At 43.1% G+C, this 18,008-nt stretch overlaps 1 protein-coding gene across 1 annotated transcript in view; it reads right to left on the reverse strand.

Moving 5' to 3' along the window:
- Positions 1-18,008, reverse strand: part of STAC (SH3 and cysteine rich domain) — a 106,132-nt gene that overhangs the window by 12,214 nt on the left and 75,910 nt on the right. The window contains exons 6-8 of the mRNA XM_073329503.2: positions 14,129-14,210; positions 10,248-10,312; positions 1,350-1,438 (exon numbers count right to left, since the gene is read on the reverse strand). Coding sequence (XP_073185604.1) covers positions 1,350-1,438; positions 10,248-10,312; positions 14,129-14,210 — 236 coding nt within the window. The remainder of the gene's footprint in view (positions 1-1,349; positions 1,439-10,247; positions 10,313-14,128; positions 14,211-18,008) is intronic.

An 18,008-nucleotide genomic window follows, 5' to 3' on the forward strand; every position in this document is an offset into this window, starting at 1 on the left:
ACATAGCAGCTCTGGATTCCTAGCAAGTGTCATCCTGCATGTGGCTATTTTTATCCAGTTATCACACCTGAAACAAAGCAATCATGGAAAAATGCCAGCCAGGCAAAATGATAGCTCTGTCTTGAGCAAGGAGAGGGCACAGACTTTTCTTGAGTGACTTTGTAAGTATATTTTATTGGAGTCAGCATCCAACTGGTTTGATCTTGGGTGAAGCATGAAGAGAGCGGATATGTTTTGTGAACAGTGCCCAAAGCAGACAGCACTCCTAGAGCCTATTAAAGTCTCTGCAACAATCTACTCACTGTGGGCCTGCATCAAAGCCCACGGTAGTAAATGGAAAGATTTCCTTTGACTTCAGTGGGGCTTTGGAACAGGCCCTGTGAGACTGGACAAATCAGCACTAGTGCAGGGTTACATGAAAAAGTGCTAAAGAAAATATATTTGAACCAGAAGATTTTGCAATTCAGACCAACCTTCCATATAATGTAAAAGAAAACACACTAGCAGCCATTCACCATCTTGAGATCCTCCTCATTCCCCTTTTCTGAGACAAAGTCTCTGGGGGTGCGGGCAGTGGGAAGTCAGGGAGGGAGCAATCAGTTAAATAACACTGGTAGAAGTTCCAACATTGTTACTAGAGCTGGTTAGAAAATGGGGATATTTTTTCCTGTGGAAATTTTTTTTGTCAAAATCCCCTAAATTTAAAACCGGATACTTTTTCAGTTTTTTGGTTGCTGAAAATTGAAAATCTTTTGGCCAAAACAAAAGAAAGTTTGTCATTTTCTGATTTAAAAAAAAATCTAAAATGTCAAGGAAAGCAGATACTTTCTGCAAAAATATTTGTTTAGTTGACAATCCAATTTTCTGTTAAAATTTTTTCAACCATCCCAAAAGAGATTTCAGCACTTAGGAACCTAAGTCTCATTAGAATCATAGAATAGCAGGGTTGGGAGGGACCTCAGGATGTCATCTCGTCCAACCCCCTGCTCAAAGCAGGACCAATCCCCAACTAAATCATCCCAGCCCGGGCTTTGTCAAGCTTGAAAGTAATTGAATGGGAGCATAATTTTCAAAAGCGCCAAAGTCACTGGACTTTGGCACCAAAATGACTTGAAAGTTTTACCCATTATTTTCTTTGTAAAAAGCTTCTCCCCAGCTCTGCATCATTTTCATAAGTAGAAAGAGGGAAAAGATACATAATTAAATAGCTGTGAGACCATTATATATATAAATAATATAATGCAAATAGCATAGCAAAAATTAGAATTAAAAGTACAACACTGATTTAAATCTGCACCATTCTCAGTTTCCCTGGGTCAAATCAATAAGTAAATATGACAGCACTTTACCTCATCTCCAAGTCTTCGTTCTCTTGTGGTACAAATTTGTACAAGGCAACGTAGGCGTGCATTTGTGATGTGTCTTTATAAACAGGCCCCTTTAAGGGGAAGAAAAAAAAAAACATAAGAAAACCTGTAAGTTGCTGGCTGCCTGAATTGCCATGTCCTGGACAGAGATGGGTCTGAGATGTAATATTTGGCTCCAGATCTGAACTTTTTTAAAATCTGGGGCCTTTCAATCCAGGATTTTCGTTCATCCCATTAAAGACATAGGGACAAGAGTCACAGCTGGCTCTAAATCAAAGAAACATTTACATTATAGGAGGGTATTAGGGGATAAACATGACTTCTGAAGTTTGCAACAATTAGATCCTCTAGAACCACAGGTTCAAGTTCTTGCAGAGCTGACTCAGCTTTTCATCCTCCAGAAACAGATAAAGAGTGCTTTGTGCAGTTTACTATTTGTGCATATTTTGAGTGAGATCTTAAAAAAACCCATGCTCTCCGCTGTATGTTAAGGGCTGCATGCTATGTGCCTGGCAGTTTTTTACTGTCATATAGAATCATAAAAATATAGGGCTAGAAGGGACCTCAAGAAGTCATCAAGTCCAGCCCTCTGCGCTGAGGCAGGACCAAGTAAACCTCGACCCATCCCTGACAGGTGTTTGTCCAACCAGTTCTCAAAAACTCCAATGTTGGGGATTCCACAACCCCCCTTGAAAGAACAGGAAGCTTTTCCAAATAGTTAACCTAAAGCTCCCATGCTGTAGATTAAGCCAATTACTTCCTTCAATAAACATGGAAAACAATTGATCAGAGTCCTCTTTATAACAGCCCTTAACATATTTGAAGACTACTATTGGGACTCCCACCAGTTTTGTTTTTCTTTTCTCAAGACTAAACAGTTTTTTAACCTTTCCTCATAGGTCAGGTTTTCTGTACTTTTATGATTTTTGTTACTCTCCTCTGAATTCTCTCCAATTTATCCACATCTTTGTTGTGCCCAGAACTGGACACAGTACTCAGCTCTGGCCTCACCAGGGCTGAGTAAAGCAGGACAATTACCTCCTGAGTCTTACATACAACACTCCTGTTCTTACACCCTGAAAATATTAGCCTGTTTTGCAACTGTAGCACATTGTTGACTCATATTCAAGTTGTGATCCACTGTAACAATCAGATCCTTTACTCTAGTACTACCACTTAGCCAGCTATTTCCCGTTTTGTAGTCGTGGATTTGATTTTTCCTTCCTAAATGAAGTACTGTGCACTTATCTTTACTGAACTTTATCTTGTTGAACTCAGACCAATTCTACATTTTGTCAAGGTCCTTTTGAATTTTAATCTTGCCCTCCGAAGTGCTTGCAACCCCTCCCAGCTTGGTGTCATCTACAAATTTTATAAGCAAATTATCTACTCCATTATGCAAGTTATTAATGAAATCACTAGATACACCCTCCCACTATGACAGTGAACCATTAATAGCTACTATTTGAATACTGTTTTCCAACCAGTTGTGCACCCACCTTGTTGTAAATTCATCTAGACCACATTTCCCTAGTTTGCTTATGAGAATGTCATGTGGGACTGTATCAAAATCAAGATATATCACATCTATTGCTTTCTTTCTATCCATTAGGACTGTCATCCTGTCAAAGAAGGAAGTTAGGTTGGTTTGGCATGATTTGTTCTTGACAAATACATGCTAGTTGCTCCTTATAACTCTATTATCCTCTAAGTGTTTACAAATTGCTTATTTAATAATTTGTTCCAGTATCTTTCCAGGTATTGAAGTTAGACTGACAGGTCTATAATTCCTGGGGTCCTCTTTGTTCCCGTGTTTAAAGATAGGTACTATATTTGCCATTCTCCAGTACTCTAGGAACTCACCTGTCCTCCATGAATTCTTGAATATAATTGGAAATAGTTCTCAGATTGCTTCAGCTAGTTCCTTAAGTACCCTAGGGTGAATTTCATCACACCTTGCTGACTTGAATAATCTAAATGTTCTTGAACCTGTACGTCTCTATTTTGGCTTGTGTTCCTTCCCCTTTCTTGTTCATATTAATTGTATTAAGTAGCTGGTCACCATTAGCCTTTTTAATGAAGACCGAAGCAAAATAGGCATTAAACACCACTGCCTTCTTAATATCATCAGTTATAAGTGCTCCTTCCCTTCTAAGTATAGTACCTATGCTTTTCTTTGTCTTTCTCTTGATTTTAATGTATTTAAAGAATCTCTTCTCATTCCCTTTTATGTTTCTTGCTAGGTATAACTCATTTTGTGCCTTAGCCCTGGTCTACATTACACGTTTAGGTTGAATTTAGCAGTGTTAGATCGATTTAACCCTGCACCCGTCCACACGACCAAGCCTGTTTTGTCGACTTAAAGGGCTCTTAAAATTTATTTCTGTACTCCTCCCCAACGAGGGGATTAGCGCTAAAATTGACATCGCTGGGTCGAATTTGGGGGTACTGTGGATGCAATTCGACAGTATTGGCCTCCAGGAGCTATCCCAGAGTGCTCCATTGTGACCACTCTGGACAGCACTATCAACTCAGATGCACTGGCCAGGTAGACAGGAAAAGCCTTGTGAACTTTTGAATGTCATTTCCTGTTTGGCCAGCGTGGCAAGCTGATCAGCAGAGGTGACCATGCAGAGCTCATCAGCACAGGTGACCATGGAGTCCCAGAATCGCAAAAGAGCGCCAACATGGACCAAACAGGAGGTACTGGATCTGATCGCTGCATGGGGAGATGAATCTGTGCTATCAGAACTTCGTTCCAAAAGACAAAATGCCAAATATATTTGAAAAAATCTCGCATGCCGCTTCTATGATGAGCTGCATGCAATTCTAGGGGGCGCCTCTACAACTACCCCACCCCTGTACGTGGACTCCTGCCAGGGAGTCTCACGCAATGGGGATGAGGATTTTTGGGACAAGGAAGATGATGATGATGAGGAGGTTGAAGATAGCGCACAGCACGCAAGCAGAGAAACCGTTCTCCCCGACAGCCAGGAACTGTTTATCACCCTGGAGACAATACCCTCTCAACCCAGGCTCCTGGACCTTGAAGGCAGAGAAGGCACCTCTTGTGAGTGTACATTTGTAAATATAATACATGGTTTAAAAGCAAGCATTTAATGATTAATTTGCCCTGAAGACTTGGGATGCATTCGCGGCCAGTACAGCTACTGGAAAATTCTGTTAACGTGTCTGGGGATGGAGCGGAAATCCTCCAGGGACATCTCCATGAAGCTCTCCTGGAGGTACTCCCAAAGCCTTTGCAAAAGATTTCTGGGGAGGGCAGCCTTATTACATCCTCCATGGTAGGACACTTTACCATGGCAGGCCAGCAGCACGTAGTCTAGAATCATTGCATAAGAAAGCATGGCAGCGTATGGTCCTGGTGTTTGCTGGCATTCAAGCAACATCCGTTCTTTATCTCTGTGTTATCCTCAGGAGAGTGATATTATTCATGGTCACCTGGTTGAAATAGGGTGCTTTTCTTAAGGGGACATTCAGAGGTGCCCGTTCCTGCTGGGCTGTGTGCCTGTGGCTGAAAAGAAATAATCCCCGCTGTTAGCCACGCGGTGGGGGTGGGATGAGGGGGTGTGAAGCAATCTTCCCAGAGAATTGGGTGTGTGGGGGGGTTTAGTTGGGTTTGTGCTGCATGTTAACCCGAAAACCACAGCCCCTCCTTTTAAATGGCCAACCCAATGGGTGCTTGGTATGGGAAATGAGGGTGCTGCTATTTGAAACCATTTCCACATATTATGAAGGTTAAAGAAGCCAAAAGACTGTGGCTTACCATGGCTGTCTGCAAGCCGAAATCTGTTGCCCAGCCCTGCATGTGTGATCTCTCACACCAACTGGCAGGCCCTCAATGTAAGAGGCAAAATATGACCTTGTAAAGAAAGCACATGTGCTATGTAATGTTAACAGCTTGGTTCACCATGAAAGAGTCTACCCATTGTTCTCTAAAATGTGTCTTTTTAAATACTACTCTCCCTTTTTTTCCTCCCGCAGCTGCAAATGTTTCAACGCTCCCCCTATCATCTCTGTCCCAGAGGCTAGTGCAGATAAGGTGGAGAAAAAAATGCAATCGCAATGAAATGTTCTCTGAGCGCATGCAGTCCTCCCACACTGAAACAGCCCAGCAGAATGTGAGGAGGCAGACAATGTCAGAGTCCAGGAAAGCATAAAATGAACGCGAGGACAGGAGAGACACGTGTGAGGATAGATGGCTGGAGCAAGAGGAGCGGTGGTGGCAGTGTGATGAGAGGAGGCAGGAAGCAATGCTGAGGCTACTGGAGGATCAAACTGATATGCTCCGGCGTATGGTTGAGGTACAGGAAAGGCAGCAGGAGCACTGACTGCCGCTGCAGCCCCTGTGTAACCAACCGTCCTCCTCCCCAAGTTCCATAGCCTCCACACCCAGATGCCCAAGAATGCAGGTTGGGGGGGCCCTCCGGGCACCCAACCACTCCACTCCAGAGGACTGCCCAAGCAACAGAAGACTGGCATTCAATAAGTTTTGAAGTGCAGTGTGGCCTTGTCCTTCCCTCCTCCCCCAACCCACCTAGTACTTCCCTCCTCCTCCACCCCTCCTGGGCTACCGTGGCAGTTATCCCCCTATTTGTGTGACGAATTAATAAAGAATGCATGAATTTGAAACAACAATGACTTTATTGCCTCTGCAAGTGGTGATCGAAGGGGGGAGGGGAGGGCGGCTGGCTTACAGGGAAGCAGAGTGAACCAAGGGGGTGGGTTTTCATCAAGGAGAAACAAACAGAACTGTCACACTGTAACCTGGCCAGTCATGAAACTGGTTTTCAAAGCTTCTCTGATGCGCAGCCCACCCTGCTGTGCTCTTCTAACCACCCTGGTGTTGGGCTGCGCGTAATCAGCGGCCAGGCGATTTGCCTCAACCTCCCACCCCGCCATAAATGTCTTCCCTTTTCTCTCACAGATATTGTGGAGCACACAGCAAGCAGTAATAACAATGGGAATATTGGTTTTGCTGAGGTCTAACTGAGTCAGTAAACTGCACCAGCGTGCTTTTAAACATCCAAATGCACATTCTACCACCATTCTGCACTTGCTCAGCCTATAGTTGAACAGCTCCTGACTACCGTCCAGGGTGTCTGTGTATGGCTTCATGAGCTATGGCATTAAGGGGTAGGCTGGGTCCCCAAGGATAACTGTAGGCATTTCAACATCCCCAACGGTTATTTTCTGGTCTGGAAAGTAAGCCCATTGCTGCAGCCATTCAGACAGACCAGAGTTCCTGAAGATGCAAGCGTCATGTACCTTTCCCAGCCATCCCACGTTGATGTTGGTGAAACATGTCTTGTGATCCACCAGTGCTTGCAGCACCATTGAAAAGTACCCCTTGCAGTTTATATACTGGCTGCCTTGGTGCTCCGGTCCCAAGATAGGGATATGTGTTCCGTCTATCGCCCCACCACAGTTAGGGAATCCCATTGCACCAAAGCCATCCACTATGACCTGCACATTTCCTAGAGTCATTACCCTTGATAGCAGCAGGTCAGTGATTGCACTGGTTACTTGGATCACAGCAGCCCCCACAGTAGATTTGCCCACTCCAAATTGATTCCTGACTGACCGGTAGGTGTCTGGCGTTGCAAGATTCCAGAGGGCTATCGCCATTCGCTTGTGAGGGCTGTGCTGTGAGGACTACTCTTATCTTGGTATTCTTGTGCTTCAGGGCAGGGGAAAGCAAGTCACAAAGTTCCATGAAAGTGCTCTTACGCCTGCAAAAGTTTCGCAGCCACTGGGAATCATCCCAGACCTGCAACACTATCTGTGCTTGTTTCCCGGGCCCAGAATCGGCATTCAACAGCATGAACCTGCCCCATTATCACCATGATGTCCAAATTACCAGGGCCCGTGCTTCGAGAGAAGTCTGTGTCCAGGTCCTCATCACTCTCGTCACCGCGCTGCCGTCGCCTCCTCACCTGCTTTTGCAGGTTCTGGTCCTGCACATGCTGCAGGATAATGCGCGAGGTGTTTACAGTGCTCATAACTGCCACGGTGATCTGAGCGGTCTCCATGCTTGCTGTGCTATGGCGTCTGCAGGAGAGCAGAGTGGCAGCAGAAGCGGTTGCGTTCCGTCATTCGATGACGATGGTTTGCAGCCTTACTGCACCGTCCGCTGCCAGCAGCACCCAGGACACAACAGCGGCGGCTGAGCTGAGCGGGCTGCATGCTTGCCATGGTATGGTGTCTGCGCGGAAAAAAGGCGTGAAATGATTGTCTGCTGTTGCTCTCACAGAGGGAGGGGCGACTGACAACATGTACCCAAAACCACCGACGACAATGTTTTTACCCTATCAGGCATTGGGAGCTCAATCCAGGATTCCAATGGGTGGCGGAGACTGCGGGAACTGTGGGATAGCTACTGTCATAAATATAAAGGGAAGGGTAAACCTCTTTGAAATCCCTCCTGCCAGGGGAAAGCTCCTCTCACCTGTAAAGGGTTAAGAAGCTAAAGGTAACCTCGCTGGCACCTGACCAAAATGACCAATGAGGAGACAAGATACTTTCAAAAGCTGGGAGGAGGGAGAGAAACAAAGGGTCTCTGTCTGTCTATATGCTGTTTCTGCCGAGGATAGACCAGGAATGGAGTCTTAGAACTTTTAGTAAGTAATCTAGCTAGGTACATGTTAGATTATGATTTCTTTAAATGGCTGAGAAAAGAATTGTGCTGAATAGAATAACTATTTCTGTCTGTGTATCTTTTTGTACCTTAAGTTTTTGCCTAGAGGGGTTCTCTATGTTTTGAATCTAATTACCCTGTAAGGTATCTACCATCCTGATTTTACAGAGGGGATTTCTTTACTTCTATTTACTCCCATTTCTATTAAAAGTCTTCTTGTAAGAAAACTGAATGCTTTTTCATTGTTCTCAGATCCAAGGGTTTGGGTCTGTGGTCACCTATGCAAATTGGTGAGGCTTTTTACCAAACCTTGTCCAGGAAGTGGGGTGCAAGGTTTTGGGAAGTATTTGGGGGGAAAGACGTTTCCAAACAGCTCTTCCCCAGTAACCAGTATTTGTTTGATAGCGGCCAATCCAAGGACAAAGGGTGGAATATTTTGTACCTTGGGGAAGTTTTGACCTAAGCTGGTAAAGATAAGCTTAGGAGGTTTTCATGCAGGTCCCCACATCTGTACCCTAGCGTTCAGAGTGGGGGAGGAACCTTGACAGCTACCCACAGTGCAATGCTCTGAAAGTCGACGCTAGCCTCGGTACTGTGGACACACTCTGCCAACTTAACGCACTTAGTGGAATCGACCGTATAAAATCGCTTCCTAAAAAAATCGACTTCTATAAATTTGACCTAATTTCGTAGTGTAGACATTAGTCTCTCTGATTTTGTCCCTATATACATGTGCTGTTCTTTTATACTCCTCCTTAGCAATTTGTCCATGTTTCCACTTTTTGTAGCATTCCTTTTTGATTTTCAGGTCATTGAAGAGCTCCTGATGGAGTCATATTGGTCTCTTATTATTCCTCTTATCTTTCCCTTGCATCAGGATAGTTTACAGTTCTCTTTAATACTGTCTTCTTGAGAATCTGTCAGCCCTCCTGAACTCCTTTCCCCCTTAGATAAGGTCCTATGAGAAGAGAATCTCTCCATTCTCTGAGTTTGTTAATATCTTCTTATTTGAAGTCCATTGCCCTTATTCTGCTGTTCCCATTCCTTCTTTTCTTTAGAATTGTGAAATCTATAATTTCATGGTTACTTTCACCCAAATTGCCCACTTCAAATTGCCCAAGATTCACTACCAATTCCTCTCTGTTGCTCAGAATCAAATCTAAAATGGCTGTCCTCCTGGTTCCTTCCTCTACTTTCTGAAATAAAAAGATGTCTCCAATGCAATCCAAGCACTTATTGGAAAATTTGTGTTTTGCCAGTTTATTTTTCTAACAGATGTCTGGGTAAAGTCCTCCCATTACTACCAGGTCTTTTGTTTTGGATATTTCTGTTATTTGTTCTTGAAATGCTTCATCCACCTCCTTGTCCTGATTTGGTGGTCTATAATGGACTCCTACCATGATGTCACCCCTATTTTTTTTTTTACCCTTTTGATCAGACCATTTTCAGCTGGTCTGCCTCTTACCTCCTCCTGGACTATAGAATAGGTGTATATATTCTTGATGTATAATGCAACACTTCCTTCCTTTTTATCCTGCCTGTCCTTTCTTAAGCCATAATTTAGCTTATGGACTAATACTTTCAGTTCTTTCTGTTTATTCCCCACACTCCTTGCATTTATGTAGAGACATCTAAAATGTTGAGCAGATTCCTCCACTGATTTCCTTGTTATTGCTCCTATGGCCCAACTGTAATTTTCCGTGTCTCCTCTCCAGCCTCCTTCCCCGCCAACATCTAGCCCTCTGTTAAAGTCACCTTTTTTATACGACGGATATAAAGAGCTAGCCTGTGCTGATCATGCACAGTGCTGAGTAAGGTGGTACATAACCATGAAAGCCAGAGCTCAAGGAAGGACTGGGCACTTTCCCACCTCAGGAAGGTTTGCCCAGTGTGCTCAGTGAGGGAGACCACTCCTTGCATTCCTTCTCTCCATATATGCCCTCACACAAGGGCCAAGGACAATTTGGCCAAAAGAAACTGCAAAAAGACCAAGATCCTTTTCAAATGATGTCAGACTCTGGATTGTGCAGCACCATTTTTATGCTGTCACAGCTGTTAGACTGCTCCATTGTAATCACATTCACATTGCTCTGGCTCACCTGTCATGATGCTTGTGTTGACCAGGCCAATTTATAATACTCACCCAAGCGTGTTTCTGTAAAAACAAGCCCCTTAAATCAATTAACATTTTCACTATACCCTCACTAAATCTTGGCCCATACCAGGGAGTTTATCCTTTTTGATTCTTCTCCAAAGTCTTCTGTTCCATTTTCTGAGTAGGTAAACACTGAAATAAAACAAAACACATGACATTTTAGGGAGAGGTGAAGGCAATTCACCTCCCGAGGCCCACCTTATATCTCTCTCCCCTAATCCTCCCTTTCTAATTTTCACTACCACTCTCAGTAATGTCCTTCTTTTATTAATCAGTCATTTTGTATTGCAGTAGCACTTATATGCCGCAACCAAGTCAGGGGCCCCATTGTGCTAAGCACTGTACAAAGAAGTAGCACAAGATAGTCCCTGCTTGAAGAATTAACAATCAGAACAGACAAAATAAAAGGTGGGAAGGGATACAGGAGAATTGCCCAAGGTCATGCAGCAGGTCAGAGGCGGAGTTGGGAATCGAGCCCAGGTCTCTTGATTCCCAGGCCAATGAGATTCTGGCAGCCTTACTCACACTGTGTAACACCTCACTTTGTGGGTAACTCCACTGAAATCAATGGGTCTACTCAAGCTGAAAGGTCCCACTCAGGGTTAATAAGGGTATCAGAATTTAGCTTAATCTACTGTAATTATTTCATTAGCTGATTTATAACATGCTTCAGGTGCCTTCCCTGCTAACATCAATTGCTTTATTACACTGACTATGTTCCTTCTTCACTCTCTAAGAACAGTTTCCTAATTTTTAGAGAATGGTGTCCCCTACTTTTGGACAAAGCCCATCCATGATTTTAGTAGATGGAACCCATCAACTGTTCTGGGCCTAAGTCACTTTTCTAAGAGTTTAGTCCCAGTATTGGATTACATTTGTTGTTAGAAAAATAAGAAATACATGACAGAAGTCTCCAAAAGCAGTCCAAGCCAGTGATTGTTCTATGTATTGTTGTCTCCCTTCTCTGTGATTTAGTTTCATACTTTCAGAATAATAAAAGCCAAGAAGCCAGTGCACTCCTGCTGAATCTCTCTCTGCCTCCCCAGTGACATAGCAAGAAAAGGTCAGTAAGGTAATATCTGTTTTTGGGCCAACTTCTGTTGGTGAGAGAGACAAGCTTTTGAGTTCACACAGAGCTCTTCAGTTCTGGAGAAGAGCTCTGTGTAAGTTCAAAAGCTTGTCTCTGTCACCAACAGAAGTTGGTCCAATAACAGAAAGGATGAGTGAGGTAATATCTATCTAGACTTACATCATTCATAATGTGAAAAAGCTTTACAAAATTTTAGAGTGCATTTCTGACCTGAAAAGTCGACTGACTAAATATAACTTTTTTGTTCATCAGATTGGCTACCTCTGTGTATTCAGGGTAATTTCTGATTTCTCCATTCAGAAAAATAAAATCTTACTACTATTTTTTACTCTGGTCAGCAATGCAGAATCAGCTGAGTGCGTGAGCATGGTTCTATTTCCGGTGCATTGACAGAACTGAACACTAAGTGTGCTCCTTCCTGGAGATTGTTTCCTATACCTGAATCAGGTACATCTACACACACTCACTGATGGCAATGGGACTGCACAGATGTCTTTTACAGAATAATTTGGCTTGCAGAACTTTTATTACTGGTAATAATGCAAGCAAAGTAATTAGCCCAATTGACTGGTGGAGACCAGGGTGAGTTTACAGAGTTGGCGGTTAGAAAATCCATCTTTTTATTTGTAAACTAAGCACACTTGATATTGTTATGCTTTAGCACTGTAGAGAATTAATTTCCCCTTGAAATTATTGCAATGAATCTATAGAAATGAATAAACCAGCCCATGTTTGCTGTGTCTCCTAGACTTCTCCATAGTGTGTTCCTCTTGCTGTTTCCCTATTGCATAAACCCTATTGCATAAACTGACACAAATCTGCATTTTTCTAAAACATTCCTTGAGGAAGGCTGGGAAAAATAAAACACATGGGGCCTGATTCATTGCTGTGTTACTCTAGCTTTATGGTGTAGTAACATCATTTAGAATCACTGAAGTTATTATCCCTTGTAAAGCGGGAGCAATGCAATGGTGAATAACACCCCAAGAATATTTTTAAATGAGTTCATTAAACTTTTAATCTCTGTTTAACTCATGCTCTTTGAATATTACTGGGAGACATGTAAAAGTAAAGGTCATAGCAACTATGGGGTTCATCTCTACACAAACCAGAAATCCATCTGTTTGCCCTTGCAGCCGTAGGAAAACCATGTGAGAACTCTGACAGCATGAAAAGGGTCTTGGCATTTCCATCATTAGCACAAAAAACACAGACAGTTTATTAAAATCCACCAAGAGGAAATATTTGGAGCAATTGCTGCATAATTTATACACTAGGCCTCTGAAGGATGGATCGAAAAAGAAAGTTGATGCCGATCAAAGGAATCATTAATGTGCTGAGGAAGTTATTTGGAGGTTTGGCACATGCTGAGTTCTTTAAACTGATCTATTTGAGCAAGTTTCTTGAGGCCTCTAAGTCATGCAGATCCCATAGAAAAGTTTCTTACAGGCTCCAAAAAAAAAAAAAAAAAAGGAGGTAAGTGATGAAAAAAAAGCAATCTGAAAACCTTTGGGGAAAAATGAAACTCAGGTAGAATGGATTCTTTCCAACTGGCCAGGTTGAGTTACAGTTCCAAGTGCTCAAGTGAGGTGGAAAATCCCCCCTCAGCATGTAACCCACCCATCAGGAGGAGGTGGGTGCCACTGATGGGTGGGCCACATGCTGAGAGGGAGGAAAAGGACTGAAACCAGAGATGTGAAATGAAAGGGTCGGAATGAGGAGCAGGGAGAAGTCTGGGAAGGAGGTAAAATGGGAGGTGGGGGTGGGAAAGGACAACTACATTTGACACCTGACCACTGTAAAACTTACTAGCCATATGCCAAAACCAATGGGGGATCTGCACTGTGGAGGAGGTGGATGTTGGGGTTCAAAGAAGAGAGGTCCATTCGCTGTGCTTGTGTTTCCCTCGGATTCAGCCAGTCTGCCCCTGCCTGAAGTTTGGGAATACTAATTCTTCTTGGTGGTATCGGTGAGCCTCGGTGCAACAACTCCTCCACTCCTGGCTTATAGGGTTACTGGGTGCCCCGAAGTTCTTTCTACACACAATCTTTCTATTGCCAGGACTGAACTGGAGCCCAATGGACACTGCAATTTCGCAACTCAGTGTTCCAAGCTCCTGGCTAAGACTCCGTCACTGCACGCACGGAAGTCTTCATCACTGGGCTGCCAGTGATGGAGTTACCTCATAACAGTTACAACAGTACAAGAACATTACATTCAGATTCAAAAAGAGGACAAAGCATTTGGACTATTAGTGTTATTTATGATTTGTACTACAGTAGCACCAAAAGGCCACATCTGAGATCAAGACCCATTGTGCTGGGCCTGGTATGGAACACATGTAACAGACTCTCTCTGCCCTGATGAGCTAATAGTCTAAGTAGACGAGACAGACAAAAGGGTGGGAGGAGAGGAAGTATCATCATCCCCATTTTACAGGTGGGGAATTGAGGAGAACAGACATTAAATGACCAGCCTAAAGTCTCACAAAACATACAGGAAGTCTGTACCAGAGGCATGGACTGAACCCAGATGTGCTGAGTGCCTGTCCACTGTCACCTAAATCTGGTCATAGTGGGTATGGAAAATCAGTCCCCACAGGCCATTAGGAGCCAAGTAAATATGCAACACTGGTAAAGAGACCTTCCCAGACTCCTGTTCCCAACCCCTTGGCCAAAACTCTTCCTTAACTCAATAAACGAATAAACTCCCTTAAGGACATAAGAAAGGTCCACACTGGGCCAAATTCATCCCTCATGGATTCCACTTGTGTGGGCCAAGGTAGTGGAATAATTACACCAGTCATTTAGAAGAATATTTTTGTGCATCTGAAAATACTAGATGGTTCCAGAACTCACCACTGTTGCTGCGTTTCCTGTTTATATCAAACATGCTTCCTGAACCATCTGCTTCCTCAGGAACTTCTGCCAGGTCTGAAGTCTATGAGGAAAGAGAGGATGAATGGGACAAAATAAGGAAGAAAGTGGATAATGAGGTGAAATAAAATCACACAGGAGCATTAAGTGAAAGCAGCAGCTTGGTGTTTTGAGAGTGGAGGGAGTCAACATGAAGAGATTTGCTGATAACATGATATCCAACGGGGCAGTTCAAATTCTTAATGGGAAGCAGCAGGAAACCCAAATGAATGCCAATTCTAGTATACAACAGATTTCTGGACAGCAGAAGAAGTTGGGGTTTAGGAGTTAATAAAAAAAGGTTGGTATCTGTACAGAGTAGCTATTTTTTGGTGCTTGTAAATCTTTATTTGCAGTTACACTTCATAACACTATAACAATTCATTAACCATTTATTAAAACATATATAATTCATTTATTAAGGTTTTAGAAACAGTTTAGAAACATATCCTTAAGAGGAAGTCTGACCTTAATTTCTCCAATTTGCTATGGAAGAAAGCTCAGGAGCGTGAAAGACCTACTGAAATTAGTCACATAATCACTGCACCTAATTTCTTCGCTGGTATAATTAAAAAATTGAAAGCTAAATACCTTTGTTACACTTATTTTATGTATTGGTTGTACTGCAGTAGTGCCTAGAGGCTCCAATCAGGATTAGTGCCCCCATGGTACTAGGTGTTGTACAAACATAGAGGACAATCCAGTGCCAGGCTTCAAAAGTATATAGTCTAAGGGCCAGAGTCCAATATCATTACTTGTGTTGAGTAGCACCTTTCTGCATGGGTAGCTACATTGGAGTAAGGAGCTACTCTAGATAAAGTCATCAGAATCTGACCCTCTGAACCTTCAGATTCTGAGTTCAACATGCTCATCTACTTTGGGGATTATTTTTAAAACATCTCTATAAACTCAGGAGTTTTCTGATGCATTTTCTAGTCTGAAAACCTATTTCCTTTTGTATATTCCTAAGGTTTGTTTATTTCTTGATAACATCTTTTTAAAGTGCTTTTGAGGATTTCATCCTACCATTTAATTTCTTCATGATACGGTGTAATTATACTTTACACACAAGTAAACTAACTGCTTTGCAAGCCTACGCTTGGGACACAAGAAGAAAAGACAAAAAATGTGCTCCAGCTAGCTTTAAAGCTCACCATCAATGATGTGGCTTTCTTCAACAATTTTCTAAATCTTGTTTTCTGTCACATGTTTATAGCAAAGCTGCTCGCTCATAGACTTTAAGGGCAGAAGGTACCGTTGTGATCATCTAGTCTGACCTCCTGCACATTGCAGGCCACAGAATCTCTCACCCCCATCTGTAGTAGAACCATAATCTCTGGCTGAGTTACTGAAGATCTCAAATAATGATTTAAAGACTTCAAGTTACAGAGAATCCAACATTTACTCTAGTTCAAACCAGCAGGTGACCCGGGCCCCAGGCTATAGAAGAAGGCAACAAGCACCGAAGGTCTTTGCCAATCTGACCAGGGGAAAAATTCCTTCCAAATATGGCAATCAGTTAGACCCTGAGCATGTGGGCAAGACCCACCAGCCAGACACCTGGAAAAGAATTAGCTATAGTAACTGAGAGCCCTCCTCATTGAGTGTCCGGTCTCTAGCTGCTGGGGCTACTTGCTACAGCAATCGCACATGGGCCACATTCCATTGTAGGCAGTCTCATCATGCCACCCTCTCCATAAAACCTATCAAGCTCAGTCTTGAAGACTACTAGGTTTTTTTGCCTCCACTGCTCCCCTAGGGAGGCTGTTCCAGAACTTCACTCCTCTGATGGTTAGAAACCTTCAACTAATTTCAAGTCTAAACTTGTTGATGGTCAGTTTATAGCCATTTGTTCTTGTGTCAACATTGGCCCACAACAAATAACTCCTTTCCCACCCTGGTATTTATCCCTCTGATCTATTTATAGAGAGCAATTGTATCTCCCCTCAGTCTTTGTTTGGTTAGGCTAAACAAGTCAAGCTCCTTGAGTCTCCTTTCATAAGGTAGGTTTTTCCATTCCTTTGATCATCCTAGTAGCCCTTTTCTGCACTTGTTCCAGTTTGAATAAATCTTTCTTAAACATGGGAGACCACAATTGCACATAGTATTGCAGATGAGGTCTCATCAGTGCCTTGTATAATGGCAATAACACTTCCCTGTCTCTACCAGAAATACCTTGCCTGATACATCCTAAGATTTCATTAGCCTTTTTCACCTTGGCAGCTCATAGTCATCCTGTGATCAACCAATACACCCAGAGCTTTCTCCTCCTCTGTCACTTCCAACTGTTACATCCCCAGTTTATAGCACAAATTCTATACTTACCTACATGCCTCCAGTTTCCATCCAGGACACACCACACAATCCATTGTCTACAGCCACGCTCTAAGATACAACCGCATTTGCTCCAATCCCTCAGACAGAGACAAACACCTACACGATCTCTATCAAGCATTCTTACAACTACAGTATCCACCTGCTGAAGTGAAAAACAGATTGACAGAGCTAGAAGAGTACCCAGAAGTCACCTACTGCAGGACAGGCCCAACAAAGAACATAACAGAACACCACTAGCTGGCACCTTTAGCCCCCAACTAAAACCTCTCCAACGCATCATCAAGGATCTACAACCTATCCTGAAAAATGATCCCTCACTCTCACAGATCTTGGGAGACAGACCAGTCCTCGCTTACAGACAGCTCCCCAACCTGAAGCAAATACTCTCCAGCAACCACACACCACACAACAAAAAAACTAATCCAGGAACCTATCCTTGCAACAAAACCTGATGCCAACTCTGTCCACATATTTATTCAAGTGGCACCATCAGAGGACCTAATCACATTAGCCACGTCATCAGGGGCTCGTTCACCTACACATCTACAAATATGATATATGCCATCATGTGCCAGCAATGCCCCTCTGCCATGTACATTGGCCAATCCGGACAGTCTCTACATAAAAGAATAAATGGACACAAATCTGACATCAGGAATCATAACATTCAAAAACCAGTAGGAGAACACTTCAACTTCTCTGGCCACTTAGTAAAAGATTTAAGGGTGGCAATTTTTCAACAGAAAAAATTCAAAAACAGACTCCAACGAGAAACTGTTGAGCTTGAATTAATATGCAAATTAGATACCATTAACTTGGGTTTGAATAGAGACTGAGAGTGGCTGGGTCATTACACATATTGAATCTATTTCCCCATGTTAAGTCTCCTCACCCCTTCTTGTCAACTGTCTAAATGGGCCATCTTGATTATCACAACAGAAGATTTTTTCTCCTGCTGATATAGCTCATCTTAACTAATTAGCCTCTTACAGTTTGTATGGCAACTTCCACCTTCTCTGTATCTATATATCTCTTCTTACTATATGTTCCATTCTATGCATCCGATGAAGTGGGCTGTAGCAACAAGGCAGTAGGCCTTGAAGTGGGCTGCAGGCAACAAGGGCACACTGAGTCAGCAGTGTGCCCTTGTTGCCAAGAAGGCCAATGGTATTTTAGGATGTATAAGTAGGGGCATAGCGAGCAGATCGAGGGACGTGATCGTTCCCCTCTATTCGACATTGGTGAGGCCTCATCTGGAGTACTGTGTCCAGTTTTGGGCCCCACACTACAAGAAGGATGTGGATAAATTGGAGAGAGTCCAGCGAAGGGCAACAAAAATGATTAGGGGTCTAGAACACATGAGTTATGAGGAGAGGCTGAGGGAGCTGGGATTGTTTAGCCTGCAGAAGAGAAGAATGAGGGGGGATTTGATAGCTGCTTTCAACTACCTGAAAGGGGGTTCCAAAGAGGATGGCTCTAGACTGTT

Source organism: Lepidochelys kempii, chromosome 2 (assembly GCF_965140285.1).
Source record: "Lepidochelys kempii isolate rLepKem1 chromosome 2, rLepKem1.hap1, whole genome shotgun sequence".
Taxonomy (NCBI): domain Eukaryota; kingdom Metazoa; phylum Chordata; order Testudines; family Cheloniidae; genus Lepidochelys; species Lepidochelys kempii.